We start from the raw sequence: 23,396 nt of genomic DNA, 5'->3' as shown, positions 1-23,396 counted from the left end.
CTGGTCTCTCTCACTGGTCTCTCTCTCAATGGTCTCTCTCACTGGTCTCTCTCTCACTGGTCTCTCTCACTGGTCTCTCTCACTGGTCTCTCTCACTCTCAGCTCTTTGAGAACGCATTAGCACTCCAAGTGCTACCAAGACTGCGGTAACAGTGTTCAGTTATTACATTTGAGATGGAGCCAGAGAAAAAGGCAGCAGGATTAAATCAGTAGAAGGGGAAGAGAGGGAGATCTCTTGGAAGGACTTGCACAGTGTGTCAATTTAGCTCTTAGCGGGCCCAGATACAGTGTAGACAGCATTAAATGCAATTGTATCAACTGAAGGACTGAAAGGGAGACTGTGACAGGGCTGAATGAGTAGCAGCGTGCCTTAGTTCAGGGCTGGACTCTCTGTGGAGACTGAGTGTGAATGATGCTGAAAGGATACGGCAACAAAGCTTCGGAGAACAAAAGTGTGTGTGTGTGTGTGTGTGCTGGGGGTGGCAAACATCTACACTCACAGAAAGGGGGCCTTCGAACTGAAAGGGAATTGGAGAAAAAAAAAATGACAAAAAAGAGGTGATATGAAAGGGGCAAGAAAGAGAGGGGGAAGGAATCCTCATTCCAAGACTTCTGGGCGGGAACTGAAATGGGGGGTGTGAGTACAGATTTCCAGATAAATGGCCGGTAAGTGATAAGTGACTGGAATTGATTGTAACATACCAGTGCACATGCAGCAACTGTGAACTGGTTCACAATGATACGTGCTGCGTGTCGTCAGCATAACAGTGGTAGGAGAAGCCATGGGAGGTGATGATTGGTCCAAGCGAGGTGGTGTAGAGGGAGAAGAGGAGGGGTCCAAGGACGGAGCCCTGTGGGACACCAGTGGAGAGCTGGCGGGGGCCTGACACTTTGCCTCCCCAGGAGTTGGATGGCAGTGCCCCCCCCCTCCCACCGGTTCTGTGCTGGCAGGGGGGTTGCAACTCCGTCAGCGGGGCACCAGGACCCAGGGGGGTTTGAGATGGGACGCTGTCGAGCGTGTAAACGTGATGAACATTGTTTTGGGGGGTTTGCTTAACAAAGCGCTTATTACGTAATGACCCAGAGGTCTGATGGTCTTTTGGACTCTCAGTCAGACCCCCCGCCCCCCTTGGGGGAGTAAGATGGAGGGGAGGGGTGTCAACAACCATCAGAATCAAACAGCATGGCTCAGTCTGGCACACGGGCATGTTCTGGCCCTGGGGCTGTGTGTCAGTGGCTCACACTGTCCCACAAACCCAGATAGAAAGTCCAGAAGGAGGGCTATTGATCTCCAGACCTGAACTGCTCAGCGCTGCAGCTAAAACAAAAGTAACAGCGCTATCTTTACTTCCTTAACAAATTAGAGGAAGCTTGTTTTTCCCCCAAACACAGAATACAGAAATACCCTGGTTACAAGTGACTTCAATTCCGACTGTGCCAAGCCATCACAAGGTGGTTTCCAGTCCCACACGGCTATCTTGCAGGTCTGACAGGACAGGGGGACGTCTCCTCTGTTACATTACATTACATTACATTTACATTTAGCAGACGCTCTTATCCAGAGCGACTTACAGTAAGTACAGGGACATTCCCCCGAGGCAAGTAGGGTGAACTGCCTTGCCCAAGGACACAACGTCATTTTGCACGGCCGGGAATCGAACTGGCAACCTTCAGATTACTAGCCCGACTCCCTCACCGCTCAGCCATCTGACTCCCTCCCTATCTTGCAAGTCTGACAGGAAAGGGGGACGTCTCCTCTGTGAATGTAGCGGGGGTGGGGGGAAGGGATAGACAAACCCAAACACAGGTGGCCAGGAACACTGTATGCTCCTTGCCAGAGCCAGAGCTGTGCAAAGTGATTTATCCATGTCCCTGGTAGAACAGAAAACACATGTAAGAGAGAGAGAGAGAGAGAGAGAGAGAGAGAGAGAGAGAGAGAGAGAGAGAGAGAGAGAGAGAGAGAGAGAGAGAGAGAGAGAGAGAGAGGGAGGGAGAGGGAGAGGGAGAGGGAGAGGGAGAGGGAGAGAGAGACACACAGAGACACAGAGAGACACAGAGAGACACAGAGAGACACAGAGAGACACAGAGGGGGGGGGCTGTACAGAGACAGCGCTGCACTTTCAGAGGGGACGCTGGACTGTTCAGCTCACCAGCTGTGACGGCCCTCATACTCCTTGACCCCCTCCCCACCACCACCCCCACCCTTTAGCAGTGGCTTCCTCTCCACCCACCCTAGCCTCAACCTCCCCCCCCATCCTCCTCCACCCCCACCCCATCCTCCTCCTCCTCCACCCCCACCCCATCCTCCTCCACCCCCACCCCATCCTCCTCCACCCCCACCCCATCCTCCTCCACCCCATCCTCCTCCACCCCCACCCCATCCTCCTCCACCTCCACCCCCACCCCATCCTCCTCCACCCCCACCCCATCCTCCTCCACCTCCACCCCCACCCCATCCTCCTCCACCCCCACCCCATCCTCCTCCACCTCCACCCCCACCCCATCCTCCTCCACCCCCACCCCATCCTCCTCCACCCCCACCCCATCCTCCTCCACCCCCACCCCATCCTCCTCCTCCTCCTCCACCCCGGACCACGTGACCCCCACACAGCACCATCTGCCTGGCTCCCCTACATCCTGGCTCCCCTACATTAGGACTGGAAATCCCTCAGCCAAGTCTTGCCCTTCTCTCTGCCTCTTTGCCATGGAGGAGTGAGACCGTCACAAGGAACAGATATGTAAACCGGGGTGCGATTGTGAAGTACTAACAGCTAATGGGGCTGTCACTGACTGATCACTGTCAATGGGGGAATAGTCTAGTTGGTGTATTGTGTGTCTGGGGAATCTTTACATTTGCTGTCCTCGACAAGGTTTGTATATCCCAACATGACTAGGGGTGAGGGGGGGTTAGGTTTGGTGGAGAGACGGAGGTCATAGACGGAGATGAGACAGAAGAAAACAAGGAAGCCAGCTGTGGATGTGTAGGAAGCCGGCTAGCTTGGTAGGCAACTTTGAAGTGTCTCTCTCCTCTCTGCTACCTGCACCCCCTCTTCCCCCCCCTCCCCCTCCCCCTGCTCCTTTTCCTTAGTAAAGGCAGCCACTCGGTCCTCCCAGTTTTGAGCGTCAGTGTTGCTCGGAACCATGTCTGGACCTCCGCATTCTCCTCAGCCGCATGACCTCAGACATATTTACCGTTAGCCTCTTCTCTGCCCCTCCCTTGCTTTTTACAATTGCATGATTTAACAGTATCTATACTTAGTTCCATCCTGTATCAATTTCACAATATATGACACTGATTGTGGTTGAGATTAGGAGTGCATTGTAATTGTGAATGTCACGTCTGGTCCTGTAAGGATATTACTATATGGTTCCTATTCATGCATGTAATTCCTGGCTGTGACAATGAGTTTTTTTTTCGTATTAACGTCCAACCATTCATCTGCCTCCTGTACCGCCAAACATACTATAAATACAACTGCATACCGTTCAGTCATGTAATAGTGACCTGGCCAAGTTCGGGAAGGTGTGATTCACCAGAAATGAATGTGATTGTCTCATACTTAGCCTATAAATTCCTTGTCCAAACACTACTCTTGGCTTTATATGAACCTTCATGTTTTATAAGCTGTTTTGTCTATAATGGCCACGACTATCAGTTTATCTGGGTACGAAAAGCCTTTGTTTAAATAGCCTTGGGCAACCAGAAGCATGTGCCCCCTCCTTATCAACGCGCCTCCCGGTTTCCGAACAGGCACGTACAGTATAGCAGATCGTAAACATTCAGCGCTTAACTTTTTGGCGCAGCCAGAGGGAGCTCGTACGCTCCAGTACGGCAAGCCCAGTGTGCCGTAATGGAGGGCAGCCGCTGCGTTCACTCGGCACAAAGATTTACCCAGGGAGCCTTCATCCACTGTGACTCAGTTTACGGGCAGGCCGACCGAGAGAGGGATTTGCGCTGAGGCAGTGTGGTGGAGGAGGAGGGGGAGCAGCACACCAAACAGCCAAACAACGGAAAAGAGGGGGGTGAGAGAGGAAGGAAACTGGTTAGGTGAATGCCACTGGCCGAGCATCGCAGCCAGACTAATATAGTATGCTCCTTACAGAACAATCCTTAATGCATTTACTTTGCATTTCATTCGGAAACTTATTGCGAAAAATACCCGTCTGCTTTTGACTGCTAAACAACCCCAGCTGTCCAATGAATGGAGTTGCTTTTTGCCTTGTTGGAATTCCACCCTACACAGAGAACGAAGTAAGTCAGCAACTTTATTGTCTTGAATTTAGGTTTTGTTTCTGTCTCATTAAGTTATTGCATTACCTATGGCTTTTAAAACAGCGATCGCTTTGGTCAGGGAGCGTGATTTCATAAGAGGATTACTTCACGTTGCTACTGTGTACACAGACATACATAATGCTAGTGTAGTTTTTTCCGCAACTAAGTAACGATAATGTGTTCATTCCGATTGTTTATTTCGGGAGCACGGTCAGCAGTGGTCAATGACCGATAGCTTGTAACCACTCTTCGCAAAGCGACTACAAACTAACATTGACATTCCGCTGTTCGCGCCTTTGTCCCTATCGTTGATGTGGTAATAGACTATTTGAGCTGTCAAATTCGAACTGGAGTCGGGACGTCCGAAGACGCGAAGTCTTTGACAGATGGCACTTTTTAAACGTTGTATTTTGAAACGTATAGAGACGTTTAACCGTTATGAAATAAGTCATGAACGCGTTTTGCACCAGGACTCATCCATATGGCCAATAGCTCTTAGCTTCGTATTTCTTTTATGCTTTTCCATTTAAATGCTGTACCCAGAGACAGATGTCCCTCACCTAGTTTGCAACCACCGATAAACACAAACAACGCTGTGTAGCCTTAAATGTAGTCTCTACTTAAGATCTCGCAATGGACAAGATAACATTTAAACATGTAATCTTCCCTGTTCGAGGGTTTCTGCTAGTTTACACAGGCACACACTAAATACGCTGAAAACCATTCGTATTATTTGCTTGTCAGAAAGATTCATAATCACCTGTGCACAGTCATACATTTTATTTTAAGGCTAAAACTTCCACTGTGAGTAAATGTTTTTGCTAGTGACAACGGACACCCTGTTGTCCTTTTTACCTCGGACTTCTGTGAATATAGTGTTTTAGCTGCAGAGCCTTGTGTGGGAGGCAGTGCATAGGAGGGTTATGTCAGTGTGTGACACAGCTTAGTCATCAGGTAAGAACAGAGGTTGCCTTTACAGGTGCGTGTTTGGAGAGGGCTCCTGGTTTGGCAATGGGATTGCAATTGCAACTGCAGTGACAATTGGTTTGTTATTTTCTGTCTGTGTCCTGTCCACAAAAGCCTGCGTTCAAGCTAAAAATCAGCTTTTAGTTTAGTCTAAATGTTTTTGTTCCACCCTATCTGGTGCCTGTGGCTGTGCGGTGAGAAGGAGGATCAGTGCCTGGGTTCGTTGTCGTCTTTCTCATGTGTCTGCGTTACAGGATCGGTTGCAACTTCACCCGAATCTTATCAACGTCTGGGAGTCAAAACCTGCTCCCATTTAGTTCCTTCTCCTCCTCTCTGTCGGGGAGACATGTTTCTGCTCCGTGAGAGCTCTACAGTACGTATGCATCCCATGCTAGCTAACAGTTAGCACATGACTCCGGCAGGGGGGGGGGGGGGGGGCCTTCTTCGGTCTCCAGCTCAGCCTGAACCGTCAGCCACCTAACCCTGACCCTAACCCTGACCCCCTGACCTAGCCTCGGACCCAGCCCCAGCATCTGGAGGGCGACACCATGACAGCGTTTTTGCTCTTTTCAAAATCTCCTCAAGTCAAAGCGACATAGGAGCGAGTGTCTCTGTACGGAGTGGGGAGTGGACCTGTGTGCTTCCCCCCCTCCCCTTCCCTTCCCTTGCAGCCTGGTCTAATTAAACAGTGATTCTATTAGAGCTGCCACAGATAGAGAGAGAGAGAAAGAGAGAGAGAGAGAGAGAGAGAGTGAGAGAGAGAGTGTGAGAGAGACAGAGAGAGAGACAGAGAGAGAGATAGTGAGAGAGACATAGAGAGAAAGTGAGAGAGAGTGAGAGAGAGTGGGAGAGAGTGAGAGAGAGAGCGAGAGACAACGTGTACCCTTGCATTCATTCACATCAGTTTGATTTGGGGGCATGGAACTCAGCCTAAAGGGGCAGTTGTGAGCTTAGCTGCCCCGGCGGTGCTGGAAGGAGAGGTGGGTGTGGCCGCCTCCGCTGCAGTGGGGCAGATGCAGTGTCCAGAGGGGGCTTGTTGAATGTGGTTAGCCGGGCTGGTGTGGCGTTGCAGTGCTGTCGAAAGGGTTGAGATCAATAAAAATGGCTTGTGAGAGAAGATGGAGGGCAGGGCGGGGCCATGACTGTTCCATTAAGACCTACAGCGCATCATGCCACTTGACGTTACAGTATATCGATGATGGGATATACGAGAGCCGTGTTACAGCAGTCACAGCTGAGCTTATCTTACAGGCGCAGATGCTGTCTCTAAGTGAAGACGCTCTCTAATGCTCATACATGCGTTCTGTGTTCCCTATGATGAAATGGCGCGTTTGCACGTTCAGAGAGAGCCGACTCAGCCTGGTGATGAAACAGTCGGTAATCCACCTCTCGCCTTCTCCGTCCTCTAAGAACAGGCTCTTCTTGTTCTACCCATTGGCACTTATTTTTGCTTTTCACAATGTATGCTTCATGTTTTGGCTACCCGCAATGTTTTTGGGGCTATCTCGTTGTTTATGATCAGTGACCTATGCACCTTTCTTAAAGCTCTTTCTTGTAAGTCGCTTTGGATAAAAGCGTCGGCTAAATGAATACATGTAAATGTAAGAAGGGGCTCTCTCTCTAGTGCCTCCCTGGGACGAACGACGCATGGGAGCTGCGGTCGCATACCTCGCTGTTAGACTCTGCCGTGGAAGCTGACCCAGGGACAGATTTCAAAGAACAGCAGAAACCTCACAGCCCAGAATCAGACTGGAGCCCCCCAGAGGAACCTGTCGTCACGGCTGATCTCAGACCAGTCACACCAGGGCCCCAGACCCTCGCAGCCCCGGAGAGCTGCTGACTCAGCTATTCCAGGACCGTTTCCTGGACAAGCCGACTGTGGATGAAACCTGCAGTGTGAGCCGACGGGAGGAAACCCCCTGCATGATCAGAAGCAGATGCCTTGACCACCTAGCCGGTGTGCAGCGCAGGCTACAACACAAGTCTGGTTTTCGTAGTCAACAAGCAATGGCATATTATTACTTCCTGTGCCCACATTCTGTATCAATCGTGAGTAGTTCGGCAGAGGGAATTGAATAGCTATAAGGAATCTGATCTGTTAAAAGCATAGAAGTATTGAACTGTAGATCTGGACTTGAAATCCATATTGTTCTCACGTGGTCCATGCCCTCCTTCCAGTATCCTGGAGAGTGGTTGGTGCAGAGGGCAGTGGATAGAATTTCACAGCGGGGTGTGGGCTGAGGAGAGCCAGGGGCAGCCAGACCAGTGTTACAGAGTGCTGTGTGCCAGTCCATTAACACAGCTACGATGTCTCTCACACCTTAACACCACCGCCCTCCCAGCATTCCTGAGCACAGGTCCTGGAGTTGGCTGCTGTGGCCCACTGGCCTGCAGTCACACCTCCATGTTCACGATCATTAACCTGAGCAGGGGCCCTCGGAGGGGGAGGGGGGGGGGGGGGGGGTGGAGGTGGGTGGATGTGTTTTTGTTGACGCTTTTTGAATCACCCGCAGACACTTCACCAGCACTGGCGTTGTTTACGGCACTGCCCAGCCGATTGACACACTTCAGATTCACAGTCTCATATTCCAAACCAAAAGCAACCCGTTTTTGCACGTGCTCAATAAAAGCTCATGCTACAGACATGCATGTCTTTTGGTTAATGTTCTGAACAGCATGTAGGAGTGTCTAAAACAAAGTTTGTGTTTGGGGCGCCCTGGTGACGGTTTGATTTAATTTCCCTGCAAATAGTCCCCTCTCTCCCCTGCATTCCCGTCTCTCTCAAACTGTCACTATCAAAATTAAAGCAGAAAATGCCACAAAATGTACATCTTTAGCATGCTTTACCGTCACAAGCATGACAAATGAATCGGATCCTAGGTTTCACGCAACTGAAAGCACAGTTGATCTGAACATGAGCTCGAGATCAGTTCCACATTCCAGGTTATCCTTCGGGATAAACAGGACACATGGACCCATGATGCTGTAGTTCTCCATGCCTTCATGCCCCCTTCACATGTATTAGGCACAATCGCTTGGGTACATTTTGAAAGCCAGTTGATGTTTGCACAATGAAGTGCTGGGTGCTAACCAAACAAAGTTGGTACAAGTACAGTATGTAGCACACATGTAGGTGACGGAAGGACAGCAGTCTCCAGTGACCTTGTTTACCATGCTGTCATGGGCGGGGCTGCTCTGGTGCAGCTATGCAGATCAAACCAGTCATGCTCCCTCTGCTAATGGCTGTGTATTGATCTGCCACAATAGTCTTTCCTGTTACACTCTCTCTCTCTCTCTCTCTCTCTCTCTCTCTCTCTCTCTCTCTCTCTCTCTCTCTCTCTCTCTCTCTCTCTCTCTCTCTCTCTCTCTCTCTCTCTCTCTCTCTCTCTCTCTCTCTCTCTCTCTCTCTCTCTCTCTCTCCCTTAGCTGTAGCGTTCTCTCTATCTCGCTCGCTCTTTGTCACTCTATCTTTCTCTACACACGCATTCCCAGTGCTACTAAGCACTTCAGGGCATGTTGGAGAAACGGGGGTTCGGATAGTTTAGCTGCCCTAAAGTTTGTCCAGCCCACTGACAAAACCCAGCACATTCTTCCGGGCCGGTTCTGTGCGGAGGTTGAGAGGAATCAGGCAGGGACAGAAGTGCTCTTGTGTTTGCAGCACAGTAATGTGCCGTCAGGTTCTCAGGCGCTGGGCCGTTTGGGAAAAACAAAGCATGGGATAGCTAATTAGATTGAGCCTGCTGACAGTCTGGCCTCTGTCAGTGTCGCTCTCTGTGTGTGTTTATATCTGTGCAAGAGTCTGTGATGTGTGTGTGTGTGTGTGTGACCAGGACAAGTCTGGTCTTTTACTATACTTACAGACCTGACACTTAACTGTCAATATGGCTGTGATTTGTCCCTGAAGCCTTGAGGTGGGGCCTGTCCAGCGTCATTCAGAGGACAGGGGCCTCTCATCAGACACTCGGGCCCCGAATTAAGAGAGGCTAAAGACACAGGAGGGAGCCCCTGTCACTTGGTGCAGGAGGGGCCACAGGGTTAAGTAGGGGACGACTCGGAGCGATCCCCATTGAAATAGTGCGGGCGTTCATGCATATCTATGGCATGCATACTCATTGGACGATTTGCTATATTAATCAAGAGTGTTGTCCTTTTTGTGTAGGAGAGGAGCTGTGTGTGTGTGTGTGTGTGGGTTGCATTGAGCTGAATGGTCCTCTGTGTCTGGAGCTGCAGTTAGATGAGGGGGCACATTCCCTGCCCAGCCTTTTGTGAACAGCAGGGAATCCACAGGAATGTGAGGAGCAGAGACAGTACAGAGGAAGAGAGGGAAAGGGAGAGAGAGAGAGAGAGAGAGAGAGAGAGAGAGGAAGGGAAGAGAGGGAAGAGAGAGGAAGGGAAGAGAGAGGGGGGAGGGAAGAGAGAGAGAGGAAGGGAAGAGAGAGGGGGAGGGAAGAGAGAGAGAGGAAGGAAAGAGAGAGGGGGAGGGAAGAGAGAGAGAGGGGGGGGGGAAGAGGGAAGAGAGAGAGAGGGGGGGGAAGAGGGTAACAAATAGCAAACACTCCGGTGAGTCACAGAAAGAGAATGATAGCAGAGTGACAGGTAGAGACAAACAGGCAGAGAGTAACTAGAACAGATTTAGAGGGAAAACAGAGAAAGAGAAGCTGCACCTCTCTCACCTAATATAGTCTGCACCTCCCCAGGTCCCCTGAGACATCTCCATGTATTACCATAGCGCTCTCGCTCACACTCCCTGGATAGTGTCTTTTTTGTCGTGTCGACTTCAAATCAGGGAGGATCCTTGATTTTTTTGTATGGGAGCTGGCCACCTAGCTACTATCAAAGTGCTGTTGAAAATCAATGAACTGACAGAGGTTCAGACACAGGTAATGACTCACTCTGTAGGTCTGGCTTCATCACTTCTGGTGAACTCAATGACTCCAAATACCATCATATGACTTTAGGCAGCTTTAGCAGTGAAAGATCTTCAACCATATGTAGCGTTCTTTCTCCCTCTCTGGGTTCCAGTTGTCTTTCTCTTTCGTTCTTTCGCTTGACGTCGGTTGTGTTCATCCCGGCAGTGAGCTTGTTCTGACAGGCCGGCTGGAGCAGGGGGCTGGGATGAGCAGACAGGCTGATAAAGAGATATGGAGGCTGGGTAGAGAGAGGGCGATGTGGGGCTGGGCTGCCCAGGGGCAGGGTGGAGAGCCCTGCCTTGCAGGCAGGCAGGCAGGCAGTCAGGCAGAACAGAGGCACACTTCAAACATTCTCTATTTGTGGTGTTCATTACTCTCCTGCTCCATTTACTGCGTTTCATCGATTGCCTTTGCTGTCGGTCCTGAGCCTTCCTCTCCTCTGCATCACCGATTCTCTGACCGCAACCGCCGTTTTCATATTTTTCCCCCTCATTTCTTTCCTCGATGCTTTCTCTTTCTCCCTCGGATTTGACTTACAGAGGCATGCCGGAGCAATCTCTTTTGATCTTCAGCCTGCTGCCTTATATGGCCATCTCCCTCTAGAAATGACAGAATGCTCACATTTTTCCCGATGCTGCATGTGTGCTTAGTGTAGTTTGAGCAGAAGTTCAGGTGTAAAGAATTTGACTCCCATCCTATAATGCTCTGAGTCAAATCATCTGGAAATGAAAGAGAAGCATCCTGTTTACACGCTTGACTCTCTTATTTCAGTTCTCTGTCTATTAGAGAATGAGAGAAAGGGAGAGAGATAAAGAAGAGAGCAACTGAGGTAGAGAGAGGGAGAGAGGGAGAGGGGGAGAGGGAGAGGGAGAGGGAGAGGGAGAGGGAGAGGGAGGGAGGGAGGGAGAGGGAGAGAGAGGGAGAGGGAGAGGGAGAGGGAGAGGGAGAGGGAGAGGGGGAGAGAGGGAGAGGGGGAGAGAGGGAGAGAGGGAGAGGGAGAGGGAGAGGGAGAGGGAGAGGGAGGGAGAGAGGGAGAGAGGGAGAGAGGGAGAGAGGGAGAGAGAGAGCAACCCCAAGGACCTACATGTGACCTTAGTCTGCTGCGTGGAGCAGTGTCTGGGTGTCTCATTGCTGGATGGAGATGTCTCTGGGTGGGAGCCAAGCCCCCCACAGCTGACCCCCTCCCCTGTACCCCACCACCACAAGAAAGGTCACTAACACAGAGTGACAGAGGCTAAAGACACAGAAATGCCGTCAGCATAAATGGCATCAGGCATATGTATCTCATCACATTACACACAGATGCCTGTGGCATACTCAGATAGCTATGGTAGTCTGCATGGTCGAAGTCACACACACACACACACACACACATACACACATCGAGTCGTATCTGTGCCTGACGCATTGGCTACGGCAAAACAACAGGAAGGAGCAGGCCTGTTGAAGATGAAAAGATGAGACGATAGCGAAGGCCAATGCTCTGCCTGTTCCAAACACAGCCAGAGGACCAATCAGAGTGGCATCTCTGTGCCAGGGGCGGGTGAGGTCCGGGCCGAGAGCTAAGGGGTAGGAATTACCCAGAAACGATCTACTAGTTATCTCTGCCTCATCGGTCTTATCACTGTGTACAGTGTGGGAATGGCGGGGGTTGTTCAGCTCCAGTTAAGACTAGCGTCCCTGTTAGTCCCTTTACCCCCTTAGAGGTATGCAGGACAGGGTCTCATATGAAGGAGAGTGGGGGTCAAGCCCATGTCCAGGCCTTTTAGTCATCCGATTTAGAGGGAATACTGGAGAATGGAGTGTAGAAGCGATGGCTTTGTGGAGAGTGATTGAGTTGTTATTGGTTCCAGGGGGACAGTACTACGCTGTTGAGCTGTAATTACAAAGCAATGGACTGACTGAGATAAGACTGCAATGTTGAGCAAAACTCAAGAGAAAAACCTTCAGCAGTGTTTTGGGAGAGGTAAACGTCTCTTTCCCAGTAGTGTACACAGACTTCCCTCTGCTCTGTGTTTGAGTTTGTCTGTTGAAAACATTGTGTGATTGTGTGTGTGATTGTGTGTGTGTGTGTGTGAGCCTGTCCGTGTGAACAGAATGGGTGAGGAATTCTCCTCAGTTTCAGTGTAGCGGCTGGCACGCGGTAGAAATGTACAAACCAGATGACCTCAAATGGAAAGTCCAGGGGCGTGAGAGGCAGGCAGGTCATCTAGCCTGCCGCCTGCTACAATAAACATTCAGACAGACAGACAAGACTGGCAGACAGACAGACAGAAAACAAATCGCTAATATATTTTCAACCTTTAAAAAAAAAAAAACTTTCAAACCTGTTTTTGGAAACATTTGATCAAATATTTTTTCAACCTTTAAAAACTTTTTTCCCCAAAACGTTTTCAAACTTTTTGAAACTTTTTTACTACAGCCACACCATGAAGCAAGAAAGAAACTTTTGTATACTATTGTGTATGTATTCACATTGAAATTCAGACATTGATTTGATCCCCACGACTGTATGGATTGCTTAAATAGTGTTGAAAATAACCTAGACCCATGTCAGAATGTAAAAATGCAAAAACACAAGAATGTAAATTTTGGGACAGGTCAAGTTCAGTTTGGGACGGTTCATTTTGCACTTCGGGACGGTACTGGGACAGTGAGGAAAAAAAGTGAGTTGCGAGCCCTGTGTGGATCCCCCAACTTTGCCCACTGTTGGCTCCACCCCACCCTGGCCCCTGGCCCACTGCCTGAGGCTGGTCCTCTAAGATGAGCCCCTGGTCCTGTCACTGCCAGGGCCAGCTCTGCCCATGCAGTGGAGGGGAACAGAGACGTCATCCCTGACCCACACTTATAATTTTCATCTGTTAATTATACAGAAGCAAAGATGGGCTAAATATACCGTCTGAGGCAGGGGAGGGGCCGGGAGTGGAGTGGAGCGCAGGGGCCCCAGTCTCCCAGTCCTCTGCCCAGACACGGAGGGGGGCGGAGGGGGCCAAAGAGGCCTTCTGGAGCCCTGTGGTTTCTGGAGATCAACTCTGCTGAGGGGCTGCTTCTGAAAACATCCAGGAAAGAAAGAAAGGGAAGGAAGGAAGAAAAGAGGGGTTGAAGAAGGGGGCTGCGTCGGAGCCCAAACGTAACGCTCTGATTGGTCCCAGTGGTTGTGGTCAGTGAGGGGGGGGGGGGGGGGGGTGTAGTGTTAGGTTGGCCTAGCTCTTTGCCAGATGTCGTCATTGCTGTGTTTAGGTTACACGGTACATGCGATACACACAGGAAGAAGGATGTTAGCACAGAGAGTGAGCAGCCACGGGTTTGCTACCTGACAAGGCTCAGACGCTGTCTCCTGGCCTGCCCTACGTCACCACCAAGTGAAGGCTGGTAGAAGAGTTGCACTATGACGTGTCATGCTTGTGGAAGTATGTGTGCTTTGTAGGTATTTTCCTTCCCATTGACTAGCCCTTGTTTTGTAGCAAGCAGGCTAGACATCAGTTTGTTGTACAGCAGGGGTTGCAGTGCTGAATGGGAACTTCGTTGATGGTTGTCATAGTGACTGCACGACGATGGCAGTTTGCGCTGGCTGAGGTTGGTTCAGGTGATGCTGTCGATGGCTGACGAGAGATGAAACCGTCAGCGTCGCAGCATAAAGGCATGGCACTGTTGCTATGGCAACACAGAAAGGATGTTGAATGGTGATGCTTGTCAGGGGGGATGGTGACCATGGAGATAGGCAGTGGCTGGCCGTGGTAGTGAGGGGAGCAGTGGTTGCACTCAGGTGGAAAAACCAGAGCAGAATGAACATGCCTCTGAACGCTCTGGTTGTGAATTGTACAGCGTATTTTTAGAGCAGAGCAATTTCCTAGTTGAGTGGAAAGGGGTCAGTCTTCCTCTCTCAGATTCGATGGTCTCCCTGTGACGGTGACCAAGCTACCTCTCTAGACAAGCCTCAACTAAGATGCCCCTCCTTAAGTCGGTTAAAGAAGATCCTTCTCCACTTAGCGTGGGGTATGCTTTAGAGAAAGAGGAGATATGTGTGTGACAGAGAGACCGATAGAGAGAGACATTTGTAGAGGTAGAAAAATGGCCGACCCGTCTCTCTCTCTTGCTCACACGTTCACGATGACACACATCCTTTCCTCTCCTTTCATCTCTGTGGATGTGTACGACTCAGCATCAATTCAAATACTGTACGGGCATGAGCATGGACCCCTCTGCGACACAGAGTGTTGCACAGTCAGGGCTGAGCTTGATGAACCTGGGCCACCAACCTCTGCTATCCTCCCCCATGGCACTGCTACTGATTCATTATTCATCAACATCGCGGTTAGGCTCCATGGAGTTTGACCTAGTACACACAGAACACTGTGTGTGTGTGTTTGTCTGTACACAGTGTGTGTATGTTCACAATTTTATCCTCAGTTCCCCCCCCCCCCCACACACACACACACACACACACACACACACACCATCTCATATCATCACTAACAGGCCAGGCCACATCAGTCAAAGGAAGGAATTCTGACCACACTGAAGGCTGCACTTAAAATACCCCGCCACTGTTGAGGTCAAAATCTGGGCTTATTAGTAGTTGGGTAATTGCAGTAGCATGTGCGAGTGTGTAGATGTGCGTGGCTTGAAACGGTATGTCAGTACTGTATCGCCGCCTCTTTTTTTTCCCCGCCATCTGCTCGCGCCTCTCTGCTATCTGCTTTTGATCTCTCCGTCTCTTTACGCTTCTCCCCCTCCTCATCAACATCTGCCTCCCTCTCTTTTCTCTCTTGCTTGGTAGGTTTCTGCATGCTTAGCTGACTCATGTATCCCACATTTCCCCGGGGCGTTCATTGAGTGATTGATATGCACTGAAGTGGTATTGGACACGCCCACCTTCCTACAGTATATCACAGCAGCATCCTTGTTCAGCCAATCAGCTCTCTCCCTCCGTGGGTCTGGGCGGATCCTCCGGTGGTGCCATTTTGTTTTAGCCAACTGTATATGTGGTGTTGTGTCCAGTGTGGTTTGGATGTTTGTGTGGTTTGGAGGGAACTGCTGCTCATTATATTGTTGTGAGATTTTGGTGTTTTGTTTCTTTATCCTTTATGTGTATTTTGTTTTGGATTAAAGCATTTGCTAAATGAAAAAATGGATGTGAAGGGTGACTGAAGGGGAATCCTGTCAGGCTAGATCTGAGAGGAGGAATCAGTCTGGGTCATCCCAACAGTCTACTCTGAGAGAACTCACATGATCTCACATGGTAGTACTGTAACAGTGTGAGATTTACACACACACACACACACACACATACAGAGGCAAGCACATCACAAGTTTAATGCATCATATTTTGCGTGACGGGTTAATTACGGGGAAATGGTGGGTCAGGTGGTTTGCTGTAATCCTTGTGTTTCCTGTCTCCTGGAGAGATAACGGGTGTGTTGTTGAGTCCGTCCTGGCAGTGGACCACCCTGCTCCTCTCAGCTGTGGAGCCCAGTGTGGAAGGGGGGATGGGGGATGGTCGGAGACGGTTTCCTCTCCAACTGCACCTGCCGCCTGGGCCTTCCCAGGGCCTTCCTCTGGCCCACTGAGAACTCACAACAGGTGTGACCTCTGCTGATCTCCAGCCAGTGCCCCATCCCAAGCCTAACCCTAACCATTAGTGGGTCAACGTCAAACTGACCTCATAGGTCAGCATTTCGGGGGGGGGGGGGAGGGGGTACTACCTGCACCACGTCAATGAGACACACACCCCTTCGCCTGCGTTTACACTGAGAACAGATGAGGCTAGCAACAATGGGGAACAATGGATACAGCTAGCATACTGTCACTGTCAGTATCTGAGAGCTCCACCCTGTGCCTTGTGTCCCAGTGTCCATCTGCCACTGAGCCGCATGTTGGGGCTGCCCCCTAGTGGGCGCGTCCCTGTAACTTCATGCCCTGGCTCTCCAAGCCTCTGGCCTCCAAAGGTCATGGATTTACTGGAGATTAAAGTTAAAATTAACCTGCTTAAAATAGCTGTGTCCCTTTTTATACATTTGCTTGGTTTTGATAGGATAGAGATGGGTGGTAATGTCTGTCTAGACTGGGCCCGACTATCTAATGTCCTACACTGCCAGCCTGAGCCTTGTGCAGGTCACAGTTTTATACCCGACAGCCTTTTATGTTTGTTATCTTCCACCCTACTTGTTCCTGTTCTTATTAGCATGAATACCACAGTAATCATCCCACAGCACGTATATCCACTTGATGATGAAGGCAGGTGTCCCAGGCCTGTGTTTCCCTGCATCCACACACAGCTGCTCCAGACCTTCAGCAGAGGCTGAGTGTGACTACCCCGCTCCCAGCCCTGGGAGCCCCTGGTAGAGGGACCGCACCCTGCAGCGGGCCATGGAGCACCAGCCTGGAGGTCAATCAGCAGTGCTGCTCATGGTTCAAAGGGTGTCTGGACTCCGTCTGAAGACCGGTCTGGAGCCAGCATGGTCATGTTGACGGAGCTAACCGGCAGCTCGCTTCGGTGCATTTGAGGGGTACGGGTGAGGGAGTGAGTGTGGGTCCTGGTGTGATGGTGCTGGGCCCAGGGAAGGGACCCGTGTCCTGGGGAGCCTCCCCAGATGGCTGGGCTTCTGGGTGGGATCGAAGAGGGCGCGAGGCCGTCCTGGACAGAGCCGACTACAGGTACGCTGTACTCGGTGGACTTTGATGTGCGCATGCACGGACCCTCGTGGACACCAGCGGAACCTCTCCCTCGTCGAGCCCAGTCTGCTCTCTGCCTGTCGTTCCTCTCTGCCTGTCGTTCCTCTCTGCCTGTCGTTCCTCTCTGCCTGTCGTTCCTCTCTGCCTGTCGTTCCTCTCTGCCTGTCTTTCCTCTCTGCCTGTCGTTCCTCTCTGCCTGTCGTTCCTCTCTGCCTGTCGTTCTTCTCTGCCTGTCGTTCCTTTCTGCCTGTCGTTCCTCTCTGCCTGTCATTCTTCTCTGCCTGTCGTTCTTCTCTGCCTGTCGTTCCTTTCTGCCTGTCGTTCTTCTCTGCCTGTCGTTCCTCTCTGCCTGTCGTTCCTCTCTGCCTGTCGTTCCTCTCTGCCTGTCGTTCCTCTCTGCCTGTCGTTCCTCTCTGCCTGTCGTTCCTCTCTGTGTCTGTGTTGAGTGAAAACACGTCACTGACATGGCCGCCCCTGCCTTTGTTTTTGTTTTCGTTCTCGCGCGGCAAGTCTCGAGCTCACCTCTCTCTCTTTCTCTTTTGCGCCTGTCTTTCCTTGTTGATTTAGTCGAGAAAGATACACAGATCTGATGTCACTGCTCAGCTGCTGTGTGTGTGTGTCTGCGTTTCATGTAGGTGCGCGTTTTTTTATGCACTTATCTGTCTGCAGGTCTGTTTGGACTTGTGGAACCTCCGTCAGTGGAAAAAAAGGGGGCAGGCCTGCTGTACCTAGCTGTCTTAAAGTACTAGGCCATGGTGTCGGTTCGAGTATGAAGGGGATTAGGGCATATCTCAGAACTAATCTGTCTGTGAGCGGCCGAGCCACAAACACTCTCTCTTCTCTCTCCCTCTCTCTCCCTTTATCACTCTCCAGCTCTCTCCGGCTCCTCTGTTCAGTGTTGCGCTTGGCTGGGAGAACGGGGGGGGGGGGGGTTAGAGAGAGGGGGGCGTGCGGCATGGCATCTCTCCAGAGATTAGCAGCGTGCGCTGCCCGGATCTCTGATTCTTTGATTGTACGACTTCAAGGACTCGAGGCCCGCGGGGGTGAAATGGAGGTTAGACTGATGATGAAGGTGAGAAGGAGCTGCTCCAAAGCTGTGGGTGGGTCAGAGGGGGGACAGGTACGTCAGGCTGTGGGTGTTTCAGAGGGGGACAGGGGACAGGTACGTCAGGCTGTGGGTGTTTCAGAGGGGGACAGGGGACAGGTACGTCAGGCTGTGGGTGTTTCAGAGGGGGACAGGGGACAGGTACGTCAGGCTGTGGGTGTTTCAGAGGGGGACAGGGGACAGGTACGTCAGGCTGCGGCAGGGTGTCGAGGCTGACAACCGGCGGGTAATGAAGTGTGTAATGCAAGTGTTATGTCAAACCTTTTGTCCTGCATGCGATCCCAGTGTATGTTTACCTGTACGCGTGCACCGACATGCAGTGGCCTATCCGCTCCCAGTGTGGGTCAGTGGTCGGGAGCAGTGGTATTATGACTCCTCTTTGTGCGTGACTGTGTTCTCTGTGTAAACTTTTACCCAGCGCCTCCCTGCTCTCCTCTCTGGTTACCCGTCTCATCTGTCCCTCTTTTTGAGGCAATCTCTCCGTGGGTCACGAGAAGAGGAGGGAGAGGGAGCGAGAGTGGCCGTGCACACACAAGAGGCGCTCTGTTCCCAAACCGGGCTCGACTCGGGTCGTTGCCAAAACGGCACTCCAAAACAATGTGATATGATTCTCAGTCAATGCTGCCCTGTGTGAAGCGAAGACGTCTGGTTACTCTTGCTCTCGTACCCCCCGCCAGGCTCAGACTGCCCAGAGGCTCAGACTGTGCTGTCCCTCTACTCCACCCCCCCCACTGGCAGGGACCAGGACCTCCCCTGAGGTCGTCTGGTCATGTCTGGCGAGGGCAGTTCCCCTTGGCTCTCTGTCAGAACACTAGCCTCCAGCCAGACCACAGACTCAACAGAACCCCCACATCTCACAGCCTACGGATTTTATGAGATCCTAATTACACACCCCAGTGTATTTATACTCATGTGTGACTCAATAGCGTATGCGGTGTGTGTGTGTGTGTGTCTGCGTGTGAATTAAGGAAACTTTGTCTTGTCGAACTTTGTTTTGAGATTTCTTTCGTTTCAATGAATCATATCTCTTTGGAAGTGGATGGTTTTTCGTGGAAAGGGCCAACGATATTCAACCGTTTTCCAGACCTGGGAGTGTCTGTAGGTGTAGTGTACCCTGGGTGCCTGGGATCCTGGGTGCCTGGCTCGTGTTGGAGCTTGCCCTGGTGTGTTGCAGGTGGAACCAGTCTAACGTCCTTGGTGCACGATGTCAGAGTGGAAGGGAACAGGATGATAAGGGAGCCTCACTCACCATGGTCACCTGCCTACCTCTCTCACACAAACTCTGGAGCCACGGCTGTTTGGTGAGAATTCCGTTGTGTGTGTGTGTGGCTCTGTCCCCATGTGCATTTCTCGGAGTGATGATTTAGAGTCAGCGTGTGAGTGTGTGTGTGTGTTTTTAAGTGTTTTTGTGTGTGTCGCTGATTACACATTGCTGTTTAACGGCAGCTGCTTCTTCTGTGCTGGTTTTGGAAGCGTTGTGACGAGGTTGTCTGTTACTCTCTGTATCCTTGCAGCCATTCTTACTCATTCTATTTTCATTCAGTTTTTCCATTTGGTCTGACCTATCTACATCCTCTTTTTAATTTTTCCTTTATTTGTCAGTTAGATGAGAGAGAGAGAGAGAAAGGGGGGGAGAGAGAGAGAGAACCGGGACAGCGGTGAAGCCTGTGTTTGCTTTTGTCTTTGTGTTTGAAATCAGACTCTTTTGTTGTTCTCTGATTGTAGGGGGAGTGTCTGGGGTGGCTTTGTGGAGTCGAGGTCAGGGATCATAGTCGTGTCACTGCTTCTGTCCTCCTCACACATGCACACGTGCCACCTAACTCCCTCTATACACACACACACACACACACGCGCAGCACATGACATCAGAGCTACATTGGATTGACCTCATCACCTGCCTGCGGGACGACTCTGGAGCGGAGCATCGACGAGCCAGTCAAGACTGTCCTGAGATCCCAGAGCTGGAGGGACAGGATCTGCAGTAGGATCATCCTCCTGGAGCTGAGGCCGGTTTTGAGTGACAGCCTGGAACAATGGAGGAATGATGGATCCCGTGGGTTTGGAATGAAGAGGAGCGAAAGGGAACACAGAGAAAAGATAGAGAGGTGGACCAAGTTGAATTTCAAAAGGTGAAGCCAGCGAGGAAGTAGAAGGCTGGAAGAGAGGGGAGAGAGAAAGAGAAAGAGAGAGAAAGAGAGAGGGACATAGTTGGCAGGAGAGAGACAGAGGGAGGGCAGGAAAGGGAGCAAGAGAGAGAGAGAGAGAGGGAGGAGAGACGGAGGATCCAGCCCTCTAACTGTGACGGTGGTTCGTGTTTGGGGGGGTTGACAGAGCGGCTTTGTGAGCGGAACATCGCTGGACGCTGCCACTGACAGTTGTTCTGTCCGTCAGTCTGCCAGGCGGGCACTGTGTCTGTCTGTCGGTCTGTAGTGAAATTAGCCTACCTCTGTTCCTCTGGCTGAACCACACACACACACACACACACTGTGCCATCTGCTACCCAGGCCTTTCTGCTCCTTCCTCTGCTCCTGGAAGGAGCCCCTCTGAGTGTGTGTGTGGCAGCGCGCGTGTGTGTGCCTTGGAGATCCGATTCCTTGCGCGTCCTTGGAGGGCAGGCTGCTTTTCTTTCCTGCGAGGTGGAACTTTTGTGGGATTAAAATCACGGAGACCTCCTGGCCGCGGGCCAGAGTGTGGACGGAGACGAGCACAGCGGCTGGAAGGAGGCTGGTGCGATAGAGAGCTGTGGTCACCCAAGGAGGGGTCTCGGAGCTCAGTGGGACTAAGGAGGGGTGACAGTAGATGAGCTGCAAGGACACCTGCATCATTCCTAGGAGCCTCGTCTTGGTTCCCCGGCAGCCCTCGTCCCCGGTCGCCGGCTCTCCACCTCATGTACGTGTTCGTGGGCAGGGGCTTGTCCAGTGTTGGGTGAACTCCGTGCCCCGATGCCCGCAGCCATGCTCCCGCACCCTGCGCCAGCGCGGTCAGAGTGGTGCTTCCAGAACGCGGTCGGGGTGGACTGCAGCTCCCCCGAGCCCCGCTGTATCTGGCTGGCCGTGCTCCGCGGAGCCCAGGCCCCCGTGCCCTCGCCCTCACCCCCCGCCATGCCAGCCCGCCGCGGGCCCGCTCATCTCAGCAGGGGCCAGCAGCGCTTCGTCCAGCCCAGGGTAAGGACGGCTCCTCCTCAGTCCCTGGCGGGCTGTCGGAGGCCGGTGAACAGGGGGCCACGCAGACCGAGCTGACTCGGTCTAGCTTGTGTGCGGTACAGTGTCAGTTAAGCTTTTCTTTAGACAAAGACGCAAACCTGTGAGAAGCTTTGTTTTTTTTTGGTTTGTTATTGCGTTTCTCTGGGCCAGTGCTATGTGGGTTGTGAGACTAAGGCTCTTATCAAGAGGGAACTGTTTTGGCTGTAGCTCTGTGGGTATGTGTGACATACTGACTGTTTCTGCCCTGAAGAGGTTTCTAATTAGTGAGTAAAGACAGATGAAGGGGGGTTGTTAAGAGCCACTTTGAGAGGGGGGGATGTGGGAAAATAGAAATTAGAGCGTCTCATTTTCACGCTTGCTTGTGTGGTGTGTGTGTGTGTGTGTGTGTGTGAGAGCATGTCTATGTGTGTACACATGTGCCACATACAGCATATTGTTTCTCTTTTGGTCTGTATCTTCCCCTTGTTCTACACCTCCCACAGTCACACACTTGAAATGCCAGTGTTTGGAATTTGGGAATGAACAGGCTTCAGTAGATACACACAGCTGGTGCAAATACACACTGTAGCAGTCAGAGTTAAGAGTGTGTGTGTGAGTAAACTACTGCAGCCCTGAATCCCGACCTTTATTCAGCTGTGCAGATTATTTCAACAATGCTAATGATGCGTGAGGTGTGTGTGATGATGTCACGATCTGGCTGCAAGCAGTTGGGTCCACATGCTTTCTGATTGTCTAATTGGATTAGGCTAATTATTCTTCTGTGTGAGACTCATGGATGTGATTCAGTGTTAAGACAGCCTTGGTTGGTGTCTGGGGATGTACAGTCATAGTTAATGTCAAGTGTTTGGTTGGTTGGGTTGGACTGCGAGTTGGGGGACGCTTTGTCCTTTCTATAGGTGCTCAAGTGGAAAACCCAGTTTAACCGACATGTCGTAATCAACTGCTAGTTTCTCTGACAGAAAGGTTGGACAGGTTTTGAACGTACACACACACACACACACACACGTTTACACACACACCCACCCCGTGAATCAGTTGGTTATGTAAAGGATATTTGGTGCCTTTTGTCAAGTAGTCTTCTGTCTGCAACAGGATGTGTAATGGAGCAGCAGGTGGAGGTGGGGGCAGGTGGAGGTGGAGGCAGGTGGAGGTGGGGGCAGGTGGAGGTGGGGGCAGGTGGAGATGGAGGCAGGTGGAGGTGGGGGCAGGTGGAGGTGGAGGCAGGTGGAGGTGGGGGCAGGTGGAGGTGGAGGCAGGTGGGGGCAGGTGGAGGTGGGGGCAGGTGGAGGTGGAGGCAGGTGGAGGTGGAGGCAGGTGGAGGTGGGGGCAGGTGGAGATGGAGGCAGGTGGAGGTGGGGGCAGGTGGAGGTGGAGGCAGGTGGAGGTGGAGGCAGGTGGAGGTGGGGGCAGGTGGAGGTGGAGGCAGGTGGAGGTGGGGGCAGGTGGAGGTGGAGGCAGGTGGAGGTGGAGGCAGGTGGAGGTGGAGGCAGGTGGAGGTGGGGGCAGGTGGAGGTGGAGGCAGGTGGAGGTGGAGGCAGGTGGAGGTGGGGGCAGGTGGAGGTGGAGGCAGGTGGGGGCAGGTGGAGGTGGAGGCAGGTGGAGGTGGGGGCAGGTGGAGGTGGAGGCAGGTGGAGGTGGAGGCAGGTGGAGGTGGAGGCAGGTGGAGGTGGAGGCAGGTGGAGGTGAAGGCAGGTGGAGGTGGGAGCAGGTGGAGGTGGGGGCAGGTGGAGGCAGGTGGAGGTGGAGGCAGGTGGAGGTGGGGGAAGGTGGAGGTGGAGGCAGGTGGAGGTGGGGGCAGGTGGAGGTGGAGGCAGGTGGAGGTAGCAGCAGTAGGCTCAGATGGCTGGCCTTTGGAACAGAATGTTGTTAGACTTGGAAAAGAGGGAAGAGTATGTCCATGATGAGGCTGGGTCGCATACAGTATTCAAACACAATATACATCTCGCTCTGTCTCTCTCTCTCTCTTGCTAACTCTCTCACTTTCACCGTTTCTCTTTTTGTTATTATACACTTTCTTAACACCCTCCCCCCTCTCTCTCTTGCTCTCTATCTCTCTATCTCTCTTTGGTTTGTCTCCGGCCCATAGCTGTGAGCAGACAGGGGATATGTGAATTAAAGCCCGTCAGCATTTGCGAACTCTCTAAAGCTCCACTTTTCAAACGGGTTGCAGCTCTCAGCTGTTTGAAAGAGCATTGTCCTCTCTGTGGGCTCTGACAGGTCGGACATTCCTCCACCCTCAGTTTGTCCCCCTCTCTATGGCAGAT

At 51.8% G+C, this 23,396-nt stretch overlaps 1 protein-coding gene across 8 annotated transcripts in view; it reads left to right on the top strand.

Annotated features, from left to right (window-relative positions):
• Positions 1-23,396, top strand: part of LOC134006784 (rho GTPase-activating protein 23-like) — a 57,990-nt gene that overhangs the window by 8,520 nt on the left and 26,074 nt on the right. For 4 of the 8 annotated variants that reach the window (XM_062445824.1, XM_062445840.1, XM_062445833.1 and 1 more), the window contains exon 1: positions 20,156-21,093. The exons of 1 other annotated variant lie outside the window; for it this stretch is intronic. In XM_062445824.1, the coding sequence (XP_062301808.1) occupies positions 20,872-21,093 (222 nt within the window). In that variant the 5' untranslated portion in view covers positions 20,156-20,871. Of the gene's footprint in view, positions 1-3,961; positions 4,253-19,133; positions 19,231-20,155; positions 21,094-23,396 lie in introns of those variants that run through there. 3 more of the 8 variants (XM_062445848.1, XM_062445855.1, XM_062445865.1) reach the window with 3 other exon arrangements.

Source organism: Osmerus eperlanus, chromosome 2 (assembly GCF_963692335.1).
Source record: "Osmerus eperlanus chromosome 2, fOsmEpe2.1, whole genome shotgun sequence".
NCBI lineage: Eukaryota > Metazoa > Chordata > Actinopteri > Osmeriformes > Osmeridae > Osmerus > Osmerus eperlanus.
This window is presented reverse-complemented; position numbering and strand designations above follow the sequence as displayed.